The sequence below is a fragment of the Saccostrea echinata genome, unplaced genomic scaffold (assembly GCF_033153115.1).
Source record: "Saccostrea echinata isolate AGI-Se365-2 ecotype Australia unplaced genomic scaffold, CSIRO_AGI_Sech_v1 ptg000020l, whole genome shotgun sequence".
In the NCBI taxonomy this organism is placed as follows: Eukaryota; Metazoa; Mollusca; class Bivalvia; order Ostreida; family Ostreidae; genus Saccostrea; species Saccostrea echinata.
The window spans coordinates 648,503-673,685 of NW_026889769.1; the positions used below are offsets into that span (position 1 = coordinate 648,503).

General features: G+C 34.4%; 1 protein-coding gene across 2 annotated transcripts; it reads left to right on the top strand.

Moving 5' to 3' along the window:
- The first annotated feature begins 4,800 nt into the window (after positions 1–4,800).
- Positions 4,801–9,926, top strand: LOC133189876 (tribbles homolog 2-like). 2 transcript variants are annotated; one of them, XM_061325276.1, is made up of 4 exons: positions 4,801–5,115; positions 5,310–5,706; positions 6,401–6,693; positions 8,551–9,926. In XM_061325276.1, the coding sequence occupies exons 2-4, from the start codon at positions 5,449–5,451 to the stop codon at positions 9,023–9,025; spliced, it is 1,026 nt and encodes a 341-aa protein (XP_061181260.1). In that variant the 5' UTR covers positions 4,801–5,115; positions 5,310–5,448; the 3' UTR covers positions 9,026–9,926. The 2 variants fall into 2 exon arrangements, with proteins under 2 accessions (XP_061181260.1, XP_061181261.1); XM_061325277.1 differs by having other exon boundaries at positions 5,377–5,706.
- The last annotated feature ends 15,257 nt before the right edge of the window (positions 9,927–25,183 follow it).

Genomic DNA, 25,183 nt, shown 5'->3' on the forward strand with positions numbered 1-25,183 from the left:
AAGACAAAAGAATTAGCGCTGGATTATTAAAACCTGCTTTGTGAGTATAATTTCATCAGAAATTTCAAAAGATTATTTTTAAAAGTGACTTTTCTGTTACCAGTACATCATTGTATTTTTTTATGCATATGTGTAGCAATAACAAAGCTTTTATGTATATGAATTGAATACTTTAGGCAACAATAAATATTCCTCCTTGTCTTATGTTGATCATAACTCAAAATATCTTTTTATTGAAACATGTAATCATATTGCAGTTAGAAGACAGTTCCATCAACAGACTTGAATTTCATTCAAATTGTCACATTTGGAAGAACCGCCTCTAGCTGATAAAGACAATTTTTTGTACGTAAATATCATTGCTCTTCAATAATATTTTTGTGTTTTAGTTATGAACATTCAACAATTCTAATTCTTTTCATTAATGCAAATGGGAAAATTTCATGTGATTTATGATTTTCAAAAATGTTCTTGTATATTTTCATTATTTAAAGATCTGATGTAGACGGGTGACTAAACACTATTGTCTCTATGTTTACAGGTTCTGCTTTACAGAAAAGAACTTCTTGTTTAATTCTTTCTGGGGACTGACTTCTTGAACTTTATCAATATGTGCGATTACATTTATAAGACAGATCTGCCGCTCTGTGGATCCTACTCATGCAGATACATGCTTTTTGCGGGATCGTAATCAATAACAGTGATCTAGGCCTGTTTATTCTTTTTAGTGGGAAGGATTTATATATGTGATTCTGTTGTTTTTAAATTCAGTGAATGGATTTTTTTCCCTTTAAAAATACCTATTGTGTTAAAACAGAATACAGTAACTCAGAACTTGTACCGGAAATGGAACTAAAATATGTTTTTCATATTAAATAAGGATTTGTATTAAAGTTTGTAAAATGTGAATTCATTCAGTTGTGATTCTTTGAGAGTTATGATTAAGATGAAATGTATGAAAAGCGCTTTTAAAATCATACAAAATGATGTTGATATCATTTAATGAAGTGACATTTCAGGAAAGAGATGTCATTCGACATTTGGGTAAAATGTTTTGAAAACTTTTTAAAAACCATACAAAATCACGTGAATAAAACATTTTCAAAAATGTTTTAGTAACATTTAAGGAAAATGTTCTGATAACATTTGCTGAAACATTTTGTTAAAATGTTTTAAAAACGTTTAAAAAACCATACAAAATCACGTGATTAAAACATTTTTTAAAAATGTTTTCGTAACATTTTAATGAAATGTTCTGATAACATTTGCTGAAACATTGTGCTAAAATGTTTTTAAAACGTTTAAAAAACCATACAAAATCACGTGATTAAAACATTTTTAAAAATGTTTTTGTAACATTTTGAAAATGTTTTTAAAACATTTTAAAAATGTTTTTGTGCTAGCTGGGAAGAAATTAGGTCATCGGTAATGCATATAGGCCCTTTAAATCGATCTACATGTATACATATGCAACTGACCATGCATTCGTTACGGTTCACGGCCTCGGTGACGAATTTTCCTGTAAAAGAACCAACAAGAACCGACTGTTTACTCACAACTATTGCGTCATGTATTACCTGAGTTTCATCATCGATAGATAGTTGCATCATTCTTTTTTAAATATTTGTTAACTTTATTTTTGGCCTGTTATAAAATAGTTTGTAATGGTTATCTGCATATTTTCTGCTTTATAAATACGTTAATTAAATATATAGCACTATATGAATTTAAATGAAAAGAAATCAGTATTTTTAAAAGTAATTTAAACCTTCGAGTTGGGCAAGTGTAACCAACATCATGCGCACACTAACTATATGTTACATCCATAATTACTATCACCACATCCGAACATTAATTGTTACCTATATAATATGGTTAATATTCAGTTATCCTTAATATTACTTCTCAAATTTTACCTTTTTTCTAACAAAATGTCTCAGTAATCTTCTGAAGAAATAAAACTAATTTTAGATTAACTACATGTTCGACACCGAAAATGTTGAATTACCAAAAAAGGCAGTGGAATATATTTTCAATATAAACAGCATTTATTATATTTTAGAACTAAATAACCTTAAGATAAAACAAGGTATAATTATGACACAGGGATAGTAGATTTGCAGCTGCCAATGTTTAAAAAAAAAAGATGAGGTGTTTACTGATTAGGGGTAGACAGTATTTTAGGTGGTATGGATGTGGTTCTGGATCTGCTTCATATATATATAATAAATAGTCGTCGAAATCTGTAAATCTGTATATAGTATGAAAGTTTACTAACAAAAATCAAAATCAAAATTATTTCTATGAAAATTCCTCTCACTTAACCCAGATGTAATAGAGTACATGTATGTTTTTGTCTGGATGGATGTGATTACATACAAACACACAGGTAAAATCAAAATATCAATGAAAACTGCATGAAAAATGTGAGAATAAGGATTTTTTCGATAAGATTTTTTATTTAAGGAGTGCTGCTCTAATTATCAACAAATCGAAGATATGTGAATTTATGTGAATCAGTTTATTTTGGTTTAGTTTCATCTAATTTCCCATTTCTTGTGAGCCTGAAATTACAGGGCGAGCTAAGTACTGTGATCAGAAAGAGTCTCGTGTTTGTCCGTCTTTGTATGTTGTTTTTGTTTACATTTCAATTTTTTCCTCCAGAAGCGTCGATATTAACCAAAGTTCTCACAAATCGTTTTGAAAATTTAACTCTGCTTTAATTATTAATCAAATGAAGAAATGACCAAGTCCTCTTCCTAAAGATAGATAATGAACAAGTACATGTAGTTGGAAAGCCCCAGCAGCAACTTCAAAAATTACGGCCAAGGTCAAAGTTTGGTATTTTTTGTCAAATGTGGGCCAGACTCCAAGGTAAAAAATGTTGGTACCTACAGAGAGGTCGTGTCATTTATAAGGAATACGCATGTGAAATATGAGTAATGCTTTAGTTTAGGCCGTGGATATCGGCCCAGTCGTGCATTTTCTCCTTTCCTGTTACAGGCTTGGTGCCGTTGACCATCCCTGGACTTGCAGCTAGGTGAAAGTCCTACCAAGGGCAATTAAGAACTTGGATTTTGTTTTCGAGGGTGAATACAATTTAAGAAGGTTTGGGTCGTGCATATCGGCCTTGGAAGCCCAGTAGGTAGGGCACCTGACTAATGATACAGGGGTCCCGGGTTTGATTCCCGGTCCACCCATGCATTTTCTCCTTTCCTGTTACATATGAATGTCCTTGAACCAACCATTCAAAAGTTATATAAAGTTTTGCGGACAAACTGTTAACAGACAGCTATAGACAAACATTCGGACGGGACAACTATATATGCCTCCGAATATTCGATTACGGGGCATAAAAAAACAAGCGATATTTTAGTTTACTCATAATAATTAGTTAAGTAGTTAAAAGATGCCACAAGATATATATTCTTCCAGCTTGCTTGCATATCAATTTAAGAACCTAATACCGATATTCTGCACATTGAAAATGTTAAACCTCACGCTTGTGTGGCCTTACCCTAAGCCTCAGGGATTATGACTATAGTCTTGAAAAATACTGAAAATATTATACACAGGGATGCATGGTTGTCATCTAATATTTTAAATATTACGACTTTCCGGCTTTCAATAATACATTAATTATATACTTCATGGCTTTGCATACCCCCCCCCCCCCCAAAAAAAAAAAAAAAACAAACTTATTTGTGAATGATATTAAGAATTATTTTCAAAATATATTTATATAATCAGTATTGATAAGACCATTTTCTCCATGTATAGTGTCACGCCACATTATAGCCATGTCAGCTAGATTGCTTCATGTCCTCACCAAGGGACACTGATCTGGCACATGGCGTGATTTGCAAATATATTGCATCATACTTCGTCATACTGTACGTGGTTTTGAACATGTATGGAGCGTACATTAAACTATTGTCAGAAGAATTAAAGTAAATGTATGTGAAAATGATAGATGCTTAAATTAATATCTCTTCAGTCTCATCAGTCATATATTGAGAGTGAAATGCTTTTTTTCAGGGTCGTATTAACATACGTACATGTATATATGACCTAGCTCCTTCTATCAATTTGATATATATCTTCCTTTAATTAAAATGCAGAGAATAAACATAAAATAAATAAATAAATAAATAAATAAATAAATAAATAAATAAATAAATAAATAAATAAATAAATAAATAAATAAAAATTCTAAAATTGAGGGAGAAAAGTCTGTGCAATACATGTACTTTAATTATGAAATTATATTATAGAAACATAATTAGGATTATTTGTTGTTATGTATGTAAGAAATAGAAACTCAAAATACATACAAGGTATATACTAACATAATCCTTTGTTTACTAATACTACGCTGTTTTATTTTCGTTTCCTTTGTTCTTGAATGACTGACGTGTAAAAACGTCATGGATTTCTACGATACCGGCTTCCCATATATGGAGTTCTTCTCAGGATTCCCCCTAAGATATTTAAAGAATATCAAGTCTTTTAACCAATAGCATTTGTACAACTTTCATTTCTAGGACTAATTTTAGAAATCCCGAGACACCCTTTCTAAAATTAGATCTGGAAGAATTTCATTGTGTAGCGGGCAGTTTGTAGTAAAGAAAATAGTTCTAATATATTTTAAAATAATTTTAAAATACGAGCTACGATTAGTTCTTAGCAGATGGATAATTTATTGAATTTTGTAGAAATAAAATTTGATTTGATTAATGAGAAACTTTATTCAATAGTTTTAAAATAAAGCGCAGAATTCATCTGCGTATGAATATCAAATTACCTTCCTTCAGATTAGCCTACTTTTCATACACGTTGCCAACAGCACAATGGATAAATCTAGACGCAGTATGTCTGAGAGCCTCTAAACGGGAGGGGGGAAAGTGTGCCCTTCCCAAGTGAAAGAAAATAGTGTTTGGTGTTTCAGAAGCAAGAAAGAACGGTGTGAAGAAGTTATTACCTAATTAACAGCGGATTAAAGAAGAAAAACGCAGTTTCCCTGTATATCGACCGGCCAGTATTTATTGTACGCAATTTCATCATACAGTGAAACTGTGATTAAGAAGTTATTGCACACCTTAAGTTAGAAGTTGGGTAAGGGCACAAAAATAGATTTCCTCGCAAAAGAAGAACAGTTTTATAGTACTGTATTCCATAGTGGACCATTTTATTTGAGTCTGTGATAAAAGAACTCTTGCACGAGATTTCATTGTTCACATTGAACGTTGTGTAACTGTGATACAAACTCATTGTGATAAATATTCAAATATTTATTAATTCATTTTTAGTAGATCTATTGTGTTTGGAAAGAATATCCCAAAATAGGTAACCCAACAGAAATTCTTGATAAAACAGGATTAAAGAAGCCTGTGTGGACGGTTTGGATTTTTGAAAGCTCTACAGGAAAGGAAGGGGTCCACCTTCTTTATGAGTATTACGCGGGTAAGGCCCAGGCTGCAAATCTCAAAGCATGGGCACCAAAAGAAAGAAGACTTATTTGACAATCAAAAACCAAACCTAAACTTAGCACTCAGTCCAGATGTGCAGCTTCCACCACCAGATTTTCCAAAGAAGCCTGATGCACAAAAGGCATCAAAAATTGGCAGATACATACTTCTTGACCAACAAGAGGGAGAAACATACAAGGCCATAAACTGGCAGACCTATGAAGAATACATATGCAAGGTACTTACTGCAAATATTTCTATTGCAATCAATATGTTATTGCAATCAATATGTTATAATTAAAGTTGATGTTTATGTTAAAAATTTGTTTGCAAAATTGAAATGTCTGTGAATAATTTTGCATAATTCTTTGTTCTGTTTCATTTTCACTTTTGAATTAAGAGAAAAAAAATATGTAGGCTTGTTCAAGTGAGTCATAGTTTGGTTACCTGATAGCGGATGACAGTTGGTGTGCATTTAAATAGTGAACCCACACTTGAATACATTACAGAAAATAATAAAAATTGTATATCATTTTGATGAAAGGCAGGGACTGTTATTGATATGACTTTTGGGGGCATAAAGTAACATATAATTTACAACACCACCATTAGTCATGTTTAAATAATATTTGGGTCAGGTGGAGACTAAGCAGTCATGTTGCATCAACAGGAAATCAGCTACTCAGTGTTTAGAGCATTGTATCATTCTTAATCATGTTGCATCTATTTGAATCGCCATTCCGTGTGTTATATTTAGCAGCAATGAGCTTTTCGCTTATCAGCTGTATCATGCAACAACATAGTACAATATTGGGAGCTACATTGATCAGAAGTGTATTGGGGAAGAAGAAATGAGATCAAGCAGATATTATATTATATATATATATAGTGATTATTTGTAGCAATCATAGATTTTCTTTTTATGTTTTCAGGTATTTCCCGTAAATACCTACAGAGACAATCTTGCTCCATATTGGCAAGTGGATGACCATGAGAACATCAGCTCCATCTCTGAAATCATTCTTGGGGAGACCAAAGCTTACGTCATTTTTGAGCGACATTATGGAGACTTGCATTCATACGTGAGACAGAAGAAGAAATTACGAGAAGAGGAAGCTTCACAGCTGATGCAGCAGATTGTTGCTGCTGTGTTGCATTGTCATGAAAATGGGGTGGTTCTTCGGGATCTCAAGCTGCGTAAATTTGTCTTCAAAAACCAGGAAAGGTATAAAATATTTTGTATCTTTTGCAATTCTAATAGACAAGTATTATACAGATAGGCGCTAAAAGTTACATTCAGAACCATTTTATTGGTAATTTAAAAAAAAAAACAGGAAAGGAAAACCCAAAACATTTTTATATGAATTGTTAAATGTCAATAAGGATTTTGGAATTGCTAAACTTCCTAAATGGGGAATCTTCAGATAGCATAAATGAATTGAAGGAAGTCAGGAAACATTTAAAGACGGCATATATTAGAATTTAATTTTGTATGAGAGATTATTTCCTGTGGTTTTTACTTTTCCTAATTCATGGTAACTATATATGTTAGCAAATTATGCTCTTGGTAGAATCATGCAGTATTTTCACTATTCAATGACCTGTGCCTCTTCAGTACACAGTGTAGGTGAATGTAGGTCAGCACAATGTAAATGTATTGCTCCACCAAGCATAGCAAGTCAAATCAGCTCCGCCCAATAATTTAATGTCTGCCGTAAAAAGCAGACGCCCTTGTTAAATACCTATCAAGTGTTTAGCCATAGGCATAGAAGTTTGAAGCATTGAATTAACTTCAGTTGGTCATTGAAAGAAAAACAATACGCCTTTAACAAAAACAAAACAAAAACTGAAATTTCAATTGGATTTTTGGTATAAGTTGTTCAAACAGATAAAGCCTCATGCTGAGATTTTTTTTGTAATTTAAATAGGTTGTTCTAATCGATTTGCAAACAAGCTACTAGAATACATTTCTTGAGGCGTTTTTTACTGGTTGCACCCAGAAAGTAAGGGGGAAATGAATATATCTGATTAGGCGTGCCTGAATTGTAGCTTGTTGGAAATGTTATCGACAGTCAGTTTGTTAATGTGTTATCTTATTATAGAAAGGGTGTGGTGAATTTTTACATGGTTTGTGTTGTTTAAAGCGTAGTTTGCTGGTGAAGGTTATGGTAGTGAATTCCTTTAATTGTTTTAAGTCATGAAGGAAATACGAAGGTGCCAGGGTTCTGCTGTCATTGAATAAGACAGAGTAGATCACTGTTTTGGTTAATTATCATACAATGAATACACCTTTTTTGCTGATGGTAAATTATTCTGTCAGAAGATTTCATTAAGTAGAGAGTATGTATCTGCAAAAGCATGATGTTTTTGTCACATATTGATAAAGGAAATGAAAAAGGCCTGTCAATGGATCGATCCTTGCACTACTTGAGCCCCAGGCTAGTCTATTTATAGACCTTGGTGTGTTGGGATTGTGGTTTATGGTCATGTACAGGATTCACATTTATTGTTTTTAATAACATAAAAGTATGGGAGTGAGGTTGGATTGATGTAGAATGGATTTCACAGTTTTATTTCGATCTTTGCTTTGTAGCACATTGTACCTGCCCTAGATAAATCCAGCCATTGATAAAATGGAAGAACTGACGTCATTTGGCTTCATGTCTCTTTGATTAATTTTTTTCTCTTTCCATACTCTGTATGGAGAATGACGCATGCATGTTGAACTTAAAGGTTACCATTGTAGGTCGTCTGTCGGCAGATTGTATAACGCCCTATCCATATAAGTTTAAATACCTTTCAGTGCGCTGCCCCAATAAACAACCTGAATTATGAAAATGCTTGAAATTCTCAATGATGTAGGACTCCTTAAATAGAACATTGAAGTGCACAAATAATGAATTGCTGGAATGCTAGCATGTAATCTGCTGATGATTCTTCCTCACTGGATATAATCTCAAAGTTTCTATATATAGTAACTTTTCCTATCCCATACACAGCTTATCTAAGCTGCAACAGATATTACATAAAACTTGGAACAGATTCAATATTTTATTCATTATTTGTTCATTTATCTTTTTAGGACAGAGCTTCGTCTGGATGGTTTGGAGGACGCCTATGTTCTCAATGATGACAATGATGATCGACTAACTGACAAACACGGCTGTCCAGCTTATGTCAGCCCTGAAATTCTGAACCCAAACGAGACTTATTCTGGACGCTCTGCAGATGTCTGGAGCCTCGGTGTCATGCTGTATACCATGATGGTGGGAAGATACCCATTTCATGACTGCGACCCAAGTGCACTGTTTGGGAAAATCCGCCGTGGGCAGTTCTCTGTTCCTCCTGTTCTGTCTCCTAAAGCTCGGTGCTTAATCAAGAATCTGCTGAGGAGGGATCCGCAGGAGCGGCTCTCTGCAGATCAAATTCTTAAACACCCCTGGTTCACAGATTCCTCCATGTCAGGCGGCTTTGTGACCATCATAGACCACAAAAATGTGGATCAGATGGTTCCCAGTATGCTTGTTCATGAGGCAGAAGATGATTTCTTTATTTAATTTCCTTTTAACAGACTTGATAAAATAACTGAGAAATCAGCTAACATTCAAAGCGGGTAGAGCACATGAATGCAATATTGAACATTTTATTTGATGTATTAATGGTATTTTCTGGAAGGACTTATAAAGGAACTATTGCAGCGTATAACATGTTGAAACAAAATATCAGTTTGGTTATGGGAATGAAAATTTGTAAAAATTCAACAGAATGCTTTAGACATGTGAACTAGTTGCAAATTGACACAGTTTAAATTAAGAAGAGATATGTGCCAAGTTCATGTCATGCGCAAATGAGAAGTTATAATTGTGTTGTGAATGATATCACCTTACATAATCACCATAGAATGACATTGCGTATGGAGTCGCAATTGTAAGATCTCCTTTAACTACATAGGCCAGTTTCTGTGTGGAATGAATGTTTGATTGTGACTTAATTGGTTACAAAACGGTGCAAATGTGGTGTTGCACAAATATATATGTTAAGTGTTGTGTTGCTAACTGTGAAAAAGGGGGCCTTGTGTATGTTGAAATACTACATTCCACAGGCAATAAGTACATAGTAATGTAGATGAGTGTGTTAGTGATTTAATTTATTTGTATTTGGTTAAGAAAGAAGATGCAATATATATGTAGTACCGGACTGCTATATGTCGTTTAATTCTGCAGGATCTGGCATTTTTGCTCCCTCCATTTAATTTGATTAAACTGTAAAGTGGGTTTAATCATTGTGTGGGAGGAAATTTTAGATCCTTTGGAAAGACGACGGTGGTCAAAAATGTATGAACAAAATGTTAGAGTGTTATGAGTTTTTCCATTGTATTAAGGCTTTGTTTTCTATCAGATTTTTGTCTTTGGTAATCTGTTGATGTTCACATATAAATAAAATGTTAAGAATGCTCAAGGTGTCCAGATTTTTTTGTTCCGGGTCCGATCATGACGGACTATCCCGTATGACAAAAGGTGAGCTTACGCAACCCCGGAATGTCTGATCACGGTTTACAACATACCAATAATTTGTCCGGCGTAGAACAGCCAGTATTTACATTTGTGTGTGGTCATTAACGTTTTTCGTATTTCCTATAGGAAATCGATGTAAACATTCTACTCGTAAACATGTTTATCCATGGAGCGTGTTTACTACTGAATCTCATTGAATACGACATATAACGAAGACATTTGCTGCGAACTCCTAATAGGATTTAGATATATATGATTGCCGAGCTTTACAGCGGATTGCCGTCACACCTGTACGCATGGAGATCGTAAAATAAACTACGCAGTGGTCCTAATTGGTCACGCAGGTCATGATATAGCACTTGCTAAAATCAGTTGCGAAATAGAATTTCATCGTGTCATTAAGAACACGTCAAGTCCAGTGCTGAGCTTCAAGGGTTCATGTACTAGTACATTACATTTGTCAAACGTTTTCCATATACTGTATAAAACTATCCTAATACATCCATGGAATATTTCATGAGAATTGCGAAATTAACATGTACGTGCAAAGTAAGAAGTCTGAAAAGAAAAAAAGTATGTAAAGAATAATGTATGTATAGAATAATTTCGAGACTGACGTCAGCATCTTATAATGTCATGATAAAATTTGCTGGCTAATGAAAACAGGCACTAAATATAGCTCTGCAGATATCAGCTGCACTAAATGATGACACTACAAACATGTTCACCTATCTCTTGTAATATTGACATCAAAATATGATGATTCTCGTGCACTTGCACGTACTGTAGAGGTAGGCATTTTCGAAGGGATAAATTTTAGTTGATTGATGATCTAAAAAGTTGGGACGTAATTTCGCTTTTTATCAGCTTTACCCAAAATATGACAATAAGTAAAGATTTCCTGGGGAATTTAGATGTTGATAATAAATATATTACTGCGAAATAAATGAATGAGGGATAAGTCGACTATAATTTGAATAATGTACTAAATGGAAGAATTGCTCTTCATTATATGTTGTATTCTGTCTGTTATCTTATCTGTAATTATATAATTATGTTATATGTTTATGCCCATTGGGCCCTGATTTGGTAATAAATCCTATTCTATTCTATTCTATTCATAATGTATGTTACTGTATTGTTGTCGGAAGAAAACATGCTATTCTAAAAAAAAAAGTATCTGTCAAATGAAATCTTATCTGGAGTAAAATAGGATTTAAAATGATAATTGTAAGTAAAAAGAATCTGATATGAACCTAGATCCCTTGTATCTGAGGCTAACCGTTAAAAGGTGAAAAAAAAACAACAACAACAACAAACTATACATTTAATTTCTTTCAATTCAATACTTTCCCCTTGTTGATCGATTATATTCTTATTACTTGATATTTACCTGTGTTTATTAATTTACGTGATAAGTTCATCAAAAACATTTCAAATCATTTGTATTCCAACATCACAACACGACTAAATGCGCAATAGATTTTGTGTTTGACGTGTAAGGTTGTTGACTCCAATTTTGAAGTTTGCTACATGTAGAGTTGGGGTGACTGACCCTGAATGTTTGGAATTAACAATAAAACGGAATAGACAGAGGGATTCACGACTGAATTGCATGTCTTCATAACCTTAAGATTAATACTGTTATGCAATCTCTGATAACAAAAAATTTTGCAGTTGAGGGGGAAAAAAATTCTAAGAAAACGTGTCAAAGATGATGTGCAAGTTACATGCTTCATAAATAATAAAAAAAAAATAAATAAATATAAGTAAATAATTTTTTTAACAAATCAGAAAAATAAAGGAACCAAATAAAAAAAATAAATAAATAACTGCGTGCACTAGTAAGTTTATACTTATACGCAAAACGTTATACGATGGATCGCAACACGATATAGGCCCAACTTTTGAAAGATAGACATACATCCTAGGAATGGAAAGACATTATTACCTTGAGAACCCTTTGCTTATACAGACTTCAAACTTGGTACATTGGTTCCCCTAAAGGAGTAGATGATCCCTATTGTTTTTGAGGTCACAAGATCAAGGGTCATTAATCAAACATATAGACACGAGACATAGGAAGATATTGTTAGCTTAGTATCTTGAGAACTATTTCCTTTTCAGACATCACATTTGGTACACTGATAACCTCTAAAAAGTAAATTACCCCTGATATTGAGGTCTAATAGAGATCAAACTTAATATTATGTTTTCCTCTGACTAGTAGATAACCAATTCATTCACTATCATTATACAGACATTCTAAATTTAAAGTTGTTTCCTTTTTATTATTGCCACACGGAGACATACTGGTATATGTGCATTTCTTGTTTCTATAAATACTGATTATTTTAGGAGAGATGTGTGCCCAGTCCTCTCCGTTCTGGTGATTGACTATGTCACGATTGTGACAAATATGACACAATTTATAAGTGGCTGATTCTGGTTTAAAAAAATCTAACAAGGAAGTAGCCTCATTTATTGACACAATAGGCAGTTTGTCAGTTTTTCGTAACGAAAAAATCGATGCAGTTATCAGAAATCCGCCTTGTTTTGAGCAAATGATCGTTAAATAACACTTTAAGAAAAGGATTCGAAGTAAGAGGCACTTTATTTTTTAAAATCAAGATGTAAACAAATTAAGAAGTATCCATCTTAATTGTCGTGTATCAAAAATCCCCAAACTTGTATTAAACATACATACTAGAACAATACACTTCGAGTAATAAGATACGATGGGTTAGGCGGGGGAGGATGGTACCCCTCTCCTGACCTTATAAAACCAGCAAGAAAATTAATAAACAAAGATTTAATGGTTAAAAATTACTAAGATACAGCTTCAATTACACTTATTCAGTGGTGAAACTAACCATATTCTTGGACGTCCAGGAGAGAGAGAGAGAAAGAGAGAGAGAGAGGTAAAATTTGAAAAGAATTGTTTCTAACTCAAATTGTTCTTTAAACCAAGGCTGGTAGGCGCGTAGCCAGAATAGAAATGATGTGTACGCAGAGAACGGCAGGGGGTTGGGTGGGGGTGGGGGGGTCTTGAGCCCCCCCCCCTCCAGTGTTTAAGGGCTCTAGCTGGTCAGGCACGTAATACAGTTTTTGCCAGCCAGGAAAAAATTACAACTTTAAAAATTTTGACTAGGAAGGAGGAAAAAGGAAGATTGTCAAAATGCGAAGTCCTATTTCTTGTGTGTGTTTGTTGAGGGGGAAGGGGGTGTCCAAACCTAATTTTTATTAATACATTACCAAATTACCATGATTTAACAATGGTGCAACAAACAGTGGGGGCCCACCCTTTCAATGTACATTTTCAATAGTAAAAGGTTAGGTTTTGGGAAAAAGAAGGGGGAGGCTCCCCTGATACTAGGTGCCTGCTGGTGAGGGCCCAGAAGCTCCGGAATTTTACCAAATATTTCATTCATTTGCGTGAAATATAAAAATTACGCCAATTAGCTTTTGTTTAGGAATTAAAGACATAGTAATATTTTTTGTTTTAACGAAAATTAATATTCCATGGAAACTGATTGTACATATAACTGAGGCTAAAAATTTAACCGATATATTAATTGGTATCATATAATCATTCCTAACGTTTAAAAACACGTATACAAAATTTTAATTATGAACAAAAAATATCGTATTGTAAATCATACTAGTCAGTAGATGATAGCATTCAACGATGTGGCTGAAATTTAATTTTTCAAAGATCTTTTAAACAATATCAATGTATGATAGAACAATGACAAAATAATGAATGATTTATATGGTTTTGGCGGTTATTTAATAAAAGATTTCAAATTTTATCATACAGCCATGATAATTTAAAATTTAAATCGACACAGTATGACACAGAATAATTTGAAACACAATTATTTGTTGGATGGTACTGAGATTTTTTTCTCCGAATAATTCTCTCTTTTTTCTTTTCTTTTTTTTCTGAAAATGATGTGTACGCACTTGCGTATTTGCGTATAGGCAGCTACGCGCCTGGCTGGGATTGAGTTCAGCTACAATATATCACGTACTTCGTATTGAACCTGTCTAGACCTATAGAATAAGAACCTGATAAATGAAGGAAGTTAGTCTGAGGAAAATCAACAACCCTTATTTTAAGAATTCATTGCCCCCACTTAGAACAGATTACAGGTATTAATTTCACTTCCATCTTCACTCTGGCAACACAAAGTCAACTAACTATATCACTAATATTAAATCAAGACGTTTTGGATTCGTCATTATTTTCTGTGTAATAATAGACTGTTGCAGTAGAGGGATTGTATTCTACAAATGTGATTCAGTGTTTATACCCCGGTATGAAGTATCACCCTAACTGACAAGCACGATTGTTAAACGTATGAGGTTAGAATCATGTCTGAAATATCTTAACTAATAAGCTTATTTTTAAAAGAATAAATGATGATATTACATATCGACTGGTTAAAGTTTATTTTTAGGAATATAATTAAGACATCCATCTTTTTCAATCATCAATAGACTGTAGAATACATGTATTACGGATACTGTGCGCAGATCATCTTGAAAATATCAAAATAAGTAAATAAAATAAACAGAAGTAATGGAAATATTTCCAAGCTCGAGTCAACAACAATAAATGAATTAACGAAAACCTCCATAACAAAACGAATTGTATTTATCTGTGAAATTATAAACTCTTATATAGAGAAACATTTCCCTTAAAATAAGAAATCTCAAAATGAATCCTCAAATGCGTTATAAGCTTTATATATAAGAGATTACTCTTACTTCCCACTCAAGTTTTTGCTGAATTATTTGATAAAATCTCGAAAATTGCTTGTAAGATAAAAATGGAACTTCTTTTGCAGCATTAAATATTGCATTATTCATTCAGATTGATGGATGTGTCTTTTCTGTTTTCAATGTAAAGCTCCAATTTTAGATTAGAAATTAGTATAACACATTTGGGTGAAACTACAGGCCCAAATGAAAGTTGGAAATAATGTCACTCGTTTGAAATACTAGTTCGAGAAATCCCATGATTTAGGATAATTTTTGTCTTTTTCATGAACTGAATCTCTTAATATGTAAGCCGTTTTTCACTGATTTCGCAAGTGGATTGGCAGAGATATACTATATTATTTCAAACGAGTTTTTATAAATTTTCTATGTTTAAATCAATTCCCTGTTTTTATCTGTAGCAATTTTTCTGTGTTTGTTTAAAAGTTTGCAATATTGTAGAAATAGAGTAGTACATACTTTTCATGCGCTGAGGGGGTCGGGGGGTCCGGACCCCCTCTGCAGAGTTACTAAAAGTTTATTTTTTGACTGGGATGAACCCCCCCCCCCCCCCTGGAAAAAATTCCTGGATCTGCGCCTGCTTTTCATTTTTCACAAAATTAAATATCAGTTTCTCATTTTCTAACTACTTTTCGGCCGCATTTTACACCCAACCTCATACCCAAAGGAGGCAGACTGATGTGACTTCGGGGAGATCAGTAGAGAAGGCAATGAAAGATAACATCTGGACCCGGGATCAGGTCCAGAGGTGGGCACAGGACAGACCAACATGGAAGTTTCTGGTGACGGCCTTATCTGCTGTCCTGCACGTAGAGGATACTTTTCAGATGCTTTAAAGTTTGAATGCAAAATATTGTTGATTTGAAACATAATTTTACTAAGAATAAGTTTACTTTGATATATACTTTTGATTTCTTTTTTGCTTAATTCCAGTATACTTAAGGTTCATAAACCCTCTGCGCACTCGTATAAAATGTTGCTTTAACTTTTATGATTTTCCGAAAGAAACGTATTTTACAAGTAAAATACAAACACTTATACCATAGCTTGCGGGGCAAAATTAAACAAAAAAGACATGTCAACATGACAAATCTGTGAAGGAATGACAGACATTTATGTCATTAAGAGTTATCTCTCTTAGTAGAGTATCAGTGAACCTTAATATTTCATAATTAATATATATATATATATATATATATATATATATATATATATATATATATATATATATATATATATATATATATATATATATATATATATATATATATATATATAACTGTTAAATTTAGATGCTTATAAATCAGAGTTTCATGTTATAAGAAAGATAACTCGAATTATAATAGACTTCATTTATGCGGGAGCCGCTACAGGAATCGCACAGTCTGCCTCCCTCGGTATGTATGTCCGAATGTACTATAGTAAATCAATAAATATCTTCATTGTAACACGTTAACTCAAACAGTTTTCAATGTAACATTTTCAGTTTTTGTACAGAATACGCTTTTGGGTTATATCGTTTTTCTGTTTGTATAAAATGTGTTTTGATACATGTAGTTTTCAAATTTTGTACTACAGAAGTACTTTACTATAAGAGGATTAAATATATATAATTTGGAGTCATATTACTTTTTCTGTCTGTCTAGCTGTGTATATGTCTGAATGTCTATCAGTCGTAACTCGATTACTCAACCAGTATTTCCCACATTGACAACTATTTCAAATTTCTACAGAAGGCCAAAAGAGGAAGTCATCTGTTAAAGTCTGTAAACACAATAACTCTGACAATAGTTTTCCACGAAAATATCCTGCTTTTCAGATGGTACTGCTATTCAAGGATTATGTTTTCTGCTTTTTCCGCGACTTTGATTAACATGTACCTCTTTCGTTAGCCTTTGCGTTAAGCTTTTCTAACGCTACATTACTAAGCCATTATTTAAAACTGACTTTTCTACGAATGTGTAACATCATGCGCGGATCCAGGAATTTTTTCCGGGGGGGGGGGGGTTCCACCCCAGTAAAAAAAATTTCTTGACAAGCAAAAAAAAAAAAGGGGGGGGGGGGTCCGCGCATATACATCACAAACGAGTTTATAATCATATTAAACTACTTTCTATATAACATTATGATGAAGTACAGGAAAATGGAGCTTAATATCAGCAACCGTTTGATGCCAAGCACTACCCGTGGCCATTGAAAAATTGTAGAAGGAGATAACATATAACTTTAAAAAACCAATCGCAGAAGAGCTGTGCGAAGTAAGTCGCGAAAAATTAGACAGGGGGCTGAAATAAAAGTAAGACAGTCGGATCACGTGCCTCGGAGGAGTGAGCATACCCTGTCGACCGGTCACACCCGCTATGAGCCTTACCGGTATGTATTGATCAGGTAGACGGAATAATAAGTAGTCAAATTTAGTATAAAAACAAAGGCCTAACATTTGTTATGAACTGTGTTAGTTAAAATACAATCCAATTATAGGTTGCATTTGCAAACAAGGTCGACCATAAAATTTACGAAATGCTGACTTTAAACGAAATTGTTGAAATCCATGTAACATCAACTTATTTATCAGTAACCTGTCTCGGTTTAAAAAATGATTGTATTGAATGAGAGAATGCTCCTGAGTATCGAAAAAGTTGGGAGATAAACACTATATGCAGGTGATAGTGGAATATTACTAAAATAAGGAAAGTTGACGATGGAAAAGCTGAAGTCATCTCGTTTGTCATACAGGTCAGTTCTAAGTTGGCTATAGCAAGTAAAACATCCATATATGAATGGGGCAGACTCTATGGTGCCTTTTATTTCGAATTCACTGGGATATGTCGAGTCTACATATGAATGGAAGTTACTATTGTTAATTAAAAAGCGTCTTCGATATGTCTGAATGTCGAGTAATAAGGCCATAGCAAGTGTTTTTTCCTTCTCATGTAGAAATTTTTGAATAAATTTTGCTTCATGGGAATATTAAAAAATACGGCTAATAAAGGATCACAGTTAGTGCCAGTTAGAATTCCAATAAATTGTTTGAAGAAGAACTGGTCTCCTGAGACTACTATATAGAATTTGTCAACGAGTAACTCCATCAACATCAGAGTACATTTACTGAAGTGTAAAATTTGAGTGATTTAAAAAAAAAAAATTTTAGATGACCAGTCACAAGGAATGAAAATTTCCGAGTTCCTTTTTAGGTCACCTGAGTCACTCAGGTGACCTATTGCTATCTCTTTTCGTCCGTCGTCGTGCGTCGTCCGTCGTTCGTTGTCCGTCGTTCGTCGGTCGTAAACTTTTGAACATTTTCAGCTTCTTCTCTGGAACCAGCAGACCAATTTCAACCAATTTTGGCATATAGCATCTATGGGTAAAGGGGAACAAAAATTGTGAAATTCGTGGCCCCTGCCCCCCTGGGGCCTGAGGGGTGGGGCCAAAACCATCAAAATTAATGCAATCTTTAAAAATCTTCTTCTTTACTCCTGGACATCAAGCAGTCAAACTGTTAGCATGATTGTAATAAGCATTGAGCCCTCTACAAAAATTGTGAAATTCATGGCCCCAGGGTCAGGGGTTCTGGTGCTAGGGCGGGACTATATAGATCATATAATGAAAGTGCATTATTTCTTTGAAAATCTTCTTCTCTACTCCTGGGTATTATTGAAACAAATTGAATACATAGTTATGATAAGCAAGAGTGACTCTACCAAAATTGTGAAATTCATGGCCCCAGGGTCAGGGGTTCTGGTGCTAGGGCAGGGCTATATAGATCATATAGTGAAAGTGCATTATTTCTTTGAAATTCTTCTTCTCTACTCCTGGGTATTATTGAAACAAATTGAATACATAGTTATGATAAGCAAGAGTGACTCTACCAAAATTGTGAAATTCATGACCCTAGGGTCCGGGGTTCTGGTGCTAGGGCGGGGCTATATAGATCATATAGTGAAAGTGCATTATTTCTTTGAAAATCTTCTTCTCTACTCCTTCTACTCCCGGGTATTATTGAAACAAATTGAATACATAGTTATGATAAGCAAGGGTGACTCTACCAAAATTGTGAAATTCATGGCCCCAGGGTCAGGGGTTCTGGTGCTAGGGTGGGGCTATATAGATCATATAGTGAAAGTGCATTATTTCTTTGAAAATCTTCTTCTCTACTCCTTGGTATTATTTAAACAAATTGAATACATAGTTATGATAAGCAAGAGTGACTCTACCAAAATTGTGAAATTCATAGCCCCAGGGTCAGGGGTTCTGATGCTAGGGCGGGGCTATATAGATCATATAGTGAAAGTGTATTATTTCTTTGAAAATCTTCTTTTCTACTCCTGGGTATTATTTAAACAAATTAAATACATAGTTATGATAAGCAAGAGTGACTCTACCAAAATTATGAAATTCATGGCCCCAGGGTCAGGGGTTCTGGTGCTAGGGCGGGGCTATATAGATCATATAGTGAAAGTGCATTATTTCTTTGAAAATCTTCTTCTCTTCTCCTGGGTATTATTTAAACAAATACATGGTTATGATAAGCAATGATGCCTCTTCCAAAATTGTGAATTTCATGGCCCCTGGATCAGAGGTTCTGATATTAGGGTGGGGCTCTATTTATTATATAGTGAAAATACATTAATGCTTTAAAAATCTTCTCTGCACCTGGGCATTTCAGAGGCAAAAAGAGTAAAAGTTTTAATCAGAATTAAAGAGTAGAATTAAAACATAGTTCTTCTAAAAGACAGTTTGTAAAGATGAGCTTTGCAAACAAAGATGATTCGGTTACAAGTCTTGTCTGCTGGAACCATAACATACTGTTCATATATCTTTCTAATTCTTTTATCACTTCCAATTTATTGAAAACAGAAGGATATATGATTCATATACATCCTCCAACCGTCAGGGGTCTTATGTCAACTCGTTGCTGTTGGACCCCTGACAAATTTCTTTCGATAACTTCGGGCTTGCTTTTCTCATTGAGAAGCACCAATCAAATTGAAATAGACAGTTATATAAACAGAAAGGAATCAGTTGACATTTAAAATGCACGCGTTACGCATTATTTATCACCGAAAGACCTAATGTGATTGGTTGAGAGATAAGAAAAACAATCAAGATTTGTATTTTTCCCGAACGGCGCCACTGCAGTCAGCCCGAAAGATATCAAATTAAATTTGTCAGAAGTCCAACGGCAAGGAGAACCCCTCACATTGTGAGGATGGGTTTACATATTGCTTTTTAACTTTCAGAAAGGATTCCTTAATATATGTTCAAAAGACTTAATCCAGTCTGACGAAGTGTTCAAATTTTCCCCTTCATATTTTGCCCATCATTTTATCATCCTGGGCATGGACCAGAGGAGAGACACTTGCATCCATGGTTAGGCCCAGAAGAGAGACACTGGCATTCCAGCTAAGGAACAGAGGAAAGACACTTGCATTCCTGATAAGGATCAGAGGAGAAACATCTGCATCCATGGTGTAGACCAGAAGATAGACTCTTCCATCATTGTTAGGGTCAAGAGGACCAGGGAACAGACACTTGCATCCCTGGTAAGGAACAGAAAAGAGACCATTGAATTTCGGTTAAGGACCAAAGGAGAAGCACTTGCTTCCATTTTAAAGACCAGACGAGAGAACTTGCATCCTTAGCACGGATCAGAGGAGAGGTAGTTGCATCCCTGATAAAGACCAGAGTAGAGACCTTTCCTTCCATGGTAAGGACCAAAGAAGAGACTTTCGCATCCATGATATAGGCCAGAGGAGAGACACTGGCATCCATGCATGATATGAACCACAGGAGAGACAATGGCATGCAGGGAACGGATAAGAGGAAAGACCCTTCCATTCTGGGTAAGAACCAGAGGAGAGAATCTTACATCCATGCTAAGGACCATAGGAGAGACTCTTGCATCTCGGGTATCGAACAGAGGGCGAATCTTGCAGCCGTGGTAAGAACCAGATGAAAGACGCTTGGATTTCTGGTATGGACAAAAGGAGAGATACATTTGCATCCTTGGAAAGGACCAATTCAGAGACACTTGCTTTCCTGTGAAGGACCAGACTAAAATACTTGCATCCTCGGTAAAGACTAGATAAGAAACACCTGTATCCCTGAGACTCTTGTATCCCTGGAAAGGACCAGAGGAGGGGCACTTTCTACCCGGGTAATGACTAGAGGAGAGACACTTGCATCTCGAGTAAGGACCAGAGGAGAGAGAGTTGCATACCAGGTAAGGACCAGATAAAAAACACTAGAATACCGGTATTCGGTAAAGACCAGATAAGAGACACATGTATCCCTTGTAAAGACCAAGGAAAGCCTCTAATATGCTGATTAAAAATCAGAGGAGAAATCCTGGCATCCTGGATAAGAACCAAAGGTAAGACACCTGCATCTACGGTGAGGCCCAGGGAAGAGTCACTTGCATCTATGGTAAGGACCATGCAGAGGAGAGACCCTTGCATCTCTGGAAAGGACCAGAGGAAGGACAATTGCATCCCTTATAAGGATAGAGGAGAGACACTTGCATCGCGGGTAAGAACCAGAGATGAGGTAGTTGCATACCGGGTAAGGACCAGAGGAAAACACTTAAATATTCGGTAAAGACCAGATGAGAGACACATGTATCCCTCGTAAAGACCATGGAGAGCCCCTTATATGTTGATAAATAATCAGAGGAGAAATCCTGGCATCCTGGGTAAGAACCAAAGGAAAGACCCGTGCATCTCAGGTGAGGCGCAGGGAAGAGACACTTGCATCTATGGTAAGGACTAGAGGAGAGACTACTGCATCCTGGGTAAGGATCAGAGGAATGGCACTTGCATCCATTGTAAGATCCAGAGGAGAGACCCTTGCATCCCTGCTAAGTACCAAAGTAGATGCACTTGCATCCCTGATAAGTACCAGAGGAGAGACCTTTGCATACCGGAAAAGGACTGGATGATTGATTGTTAAATAGTTTGTTGTTTAACGTTCCTTGCAAGATAATTTCACCCATATGAATCGTCACAACTTTAAAGACCACGTGCAGAGCGCATCGCGAAGGAAAAGTTACTACCTATATTTTTTTAATCGACTTAGATTTGTCGCGGCAGGGGCTTGAACCTATGACCTTCCGATCATGGAGCGAACCCTCTACTGACTGAGCTACCTTGACGGTGGAAAGACATTTGCATTTTTGGCAAGGACCAGAGGAGAGACACGTGCATTCCTGGTAAGGCCAAATAAAAAAATATGTGTGGTTCCGGTTACCCGACCGTCCCTGTTTTATACCCCCGACCCTAAACTTTTTTTTGGCAATTTTCATATTTTTTCCGGAATTTTCCCCAATTTCCATCAATGGCTCCGGTTTAAGTTTTAGTTTCAGCAATGACGGCCCCCTTGCACAACATAGTGCAAGTGTTTATTAGTGTTAAATCCAAAGCAAGCTAGCATGTAGGTGTCCCCTACCAATATTGACTAGTATATTATCACACCACATCTAAATGTCATTTGCAAAGTAGTGATAAGTATTATTTAGAAAAATTAAGAAAATCATTTTGTTTTAAAAAAAAAAATCCCTACCTACCTACTTAATTTCTTTTAAGGTGTAACCGGAACCACACATATTTTTTTGTTTGGCCTAAGGACCAGAGGAGAATCTTGCTTCCATGGTAAGGACCGGCAGAGAGACCCTTGCATTCTGGATAAGGACCAGAGAATTTGACATAATTAAGAAATAATTATTTGTGATATTTTTCACTGAGAGTCAAGGTTACTAAATGATAAAAGTTTTTTCTTGTGCAAAGCTGATTTTAGTTACCGGTTTTTGAGCACACTGCATTAATTTATTTCTTTCATTTTCGTTTATCGCCGATTCTCAGTATAGTCTCAATAAGCTTTAAACTATGTACGGTGTTTTAAGGAATATAACATTTCAAAGAATTTTTATTTTCATCATTCTTATGGTCATATGAACCATTGTTTGTTGCTGATTAAATTGCAACATTTGCTTGTTGTAACTTTAAGAACAATTGTCTTAGAAGAATATCACATTTTATAGCAGAAAATTATATATTTCCGTTACTGTCGTTGCGTAGTTTTTATTTTGAACTGTGAAGAAGCTTGAAATCATTACAGACGTATTTCTACATTTGAGCTATATTTTATGAACAGTACACCCTTCACAGATATGCGTGACACAAATTTGTAAAAATTTTAAAATAATTATAGAATTTTGATGTCGCGGCATAATAAATTACTTTTCTAGCTGAAATGAAATTGTAGCTTTGCTGAAATGACGCGATATGATTAAGTTAAACATTTTTAACATCAAGAACAGTAATGCTGTTGCATGTATATGTAATGGTACAAAAGACACTGTTTATCTGTATTTATCAAATATTGCTCCCTTTAAATTATAAAAATCCAGAGGTTATAGATTTCAATGATATTTATTCACAATTACGTTAGAGAGCAACACTGTTTTCTATGGTTCAAATTGACCTACACTCAAGCAGTAAATATGCCTTTAATTAACAGTGAAAATTTAAACAACAACATTAAAAGATATGATGAAGCTCATAAAAATATTTACGATACCGATATTTATATTACCTTGATTTAAATTCAAATAAGAATTAAATTCTAAAGTTGAACAGATTTGCGGGTGAAATACATTGTTTCCTTACACTGGGTATTTGCTTTTCTCTGGAACAAAAGTGCACAAATACAAATGGAAGTGAAAGTTGAAAACAATTTTTACTTAATTGTTTTTTTTCAATTGTATGGTTTAAAAATTGAATTTACATATTATTCATAAATAGAATTGTGATTAAAAAACTAATATTTTGCTGTTTGTTTGATCTGAAAGTGTATCGTCAACTTAAAAATAGTTATACACTTAAGTTTTAATTAAAACACTGTATACCGTGCTAAACATTTGTAATATTAGAAAGCAAATTTTAAAACTTCATTATGCCAAGAAATTTTTTATACATATAAAGAACTTTAAACAATTTTATTTGAATCGTTATATAACAAAGTATTTGTTAATGAAGTTTCATATATTTTAGAAAGAATTGGCAAAATACCATGATTGTGTCATTCAACGCCTCTAAATGTTAATCATATATCAATTAAATGACTGTTTTAATAACCCAGAATCGAGAAATAAAAAAAATTAACTTCTTGAATAGGTATTGACTTTATACTTATTTACGTTACCATAATGAATACTTTTTGTTTAAGACTTTTTTTTTTTTCAAAATTCTCGATTAGGCATTGAATGGCACAATCAAGAGCAAAACTATGGAAAGAGACAAGCTCCAGACAGCTCAGTATCACTCACATCTCCATATCATTATTAGTAGGAAATATCGTCCCAGAGAATTGGCACTGTATGGAGAGGGGGGGGGGGGACTTCCACGTCGGTTGAAAAAAAAGACGGCTCTGGGTGTTGGATGCCGAGAAACAGAACAAAATTGAATCCATTTCCTTTTATTGCTTGCTAGAAATGTTTACCTGTTTTTACCATTACAATTGCTGCTTAGACACAGAAGGAATGCGTCTATGATTTTATGGTATGAAATATGTATGTTACATTTTATTGCTCTATATATATAAAAACAAAACTTGTAACATGCAGTTAAAGATATTGATAGATTAGATTTGTGTGTGTGTGTGTATGTGTGTGTGTGTGTGTTTCGATAAAGCTTTTACAAGCAGTTAATCCTTTGAACAATCAACCGTTTAAATGGTGGAAAAAAAGGGGATCATTAATTAAATGTTTATGTTTAGATAATTCAAAGCTTAAGTTTTCAATTCAATCCTTCGTGTAAGAATGTCTTGTTTTTACTATTAATCAAATCATAGAATCAACATTCCTCTTACAAATATGCTTAAATTGTTTCGTAAATGTTTATAGTTGATAACATTTTATGTGTGTCTTAATTATGTTATATTTTTGAATCACTTTTGTTTCAGATTGTAGTCCATCAACATCACGTAAATATCTTGGTGTAAATTTAGCTAACTAACCGCATTCATTTCAATGGAGGTGAACAAAACACAGCATGAAGTATGTAATTCAAATTCTGATTTTTAATAACTATACACTTTCATTCTTCAAATGATCTATCAAAATTTTGACTTTAATTAACATTTTCTTTTCTTTTTTCTTTTTCTTTTTACTTTTGCACAGGCCAATTTTGCACTAAATTGAGAATACGTTACGTTATATAGAGCCTCCGAGAATTTTATCCTCTTAAACATAACTGTAGAAGTGTCGATTTTAGTTCTTCTCCCCTTCTTTCATGAAATCTGAGGTTTTAGATTTTGTAACCATTAGAATTATTTCTTTTTTTGGCTCTATGTCTACACAGCTAATTGTGCCACGTACGTGTAACGTATGGTAGCACATACCATATGTTACACGTATGTGAA

Excerpts from the sequence above, each read along its gene's own strand:
- LOC133189876 (XM_061325276.1), top strand. The coding sequence starts at position 5,449 with ATGAGTATTACGCGGGTAAGGCCCAGGCTGCAAATCTCAAAGCATGGG. Across the intron at positions 5,707-6,400 it reads ATGAAGAATACATATGCAAG|GTATTTCCCGTAAATACCTA; the intron begins GTACTTACTGCA and ends TTATGTTTTCAG. Across the intron at positions 6,694-8,550 it reads GTCTTCAAAAACCAGGAAAG|GACAGAGCTTCGTCTGGATG; the intron begins GTATAAAATATT and ends TTATCTTTTTAG.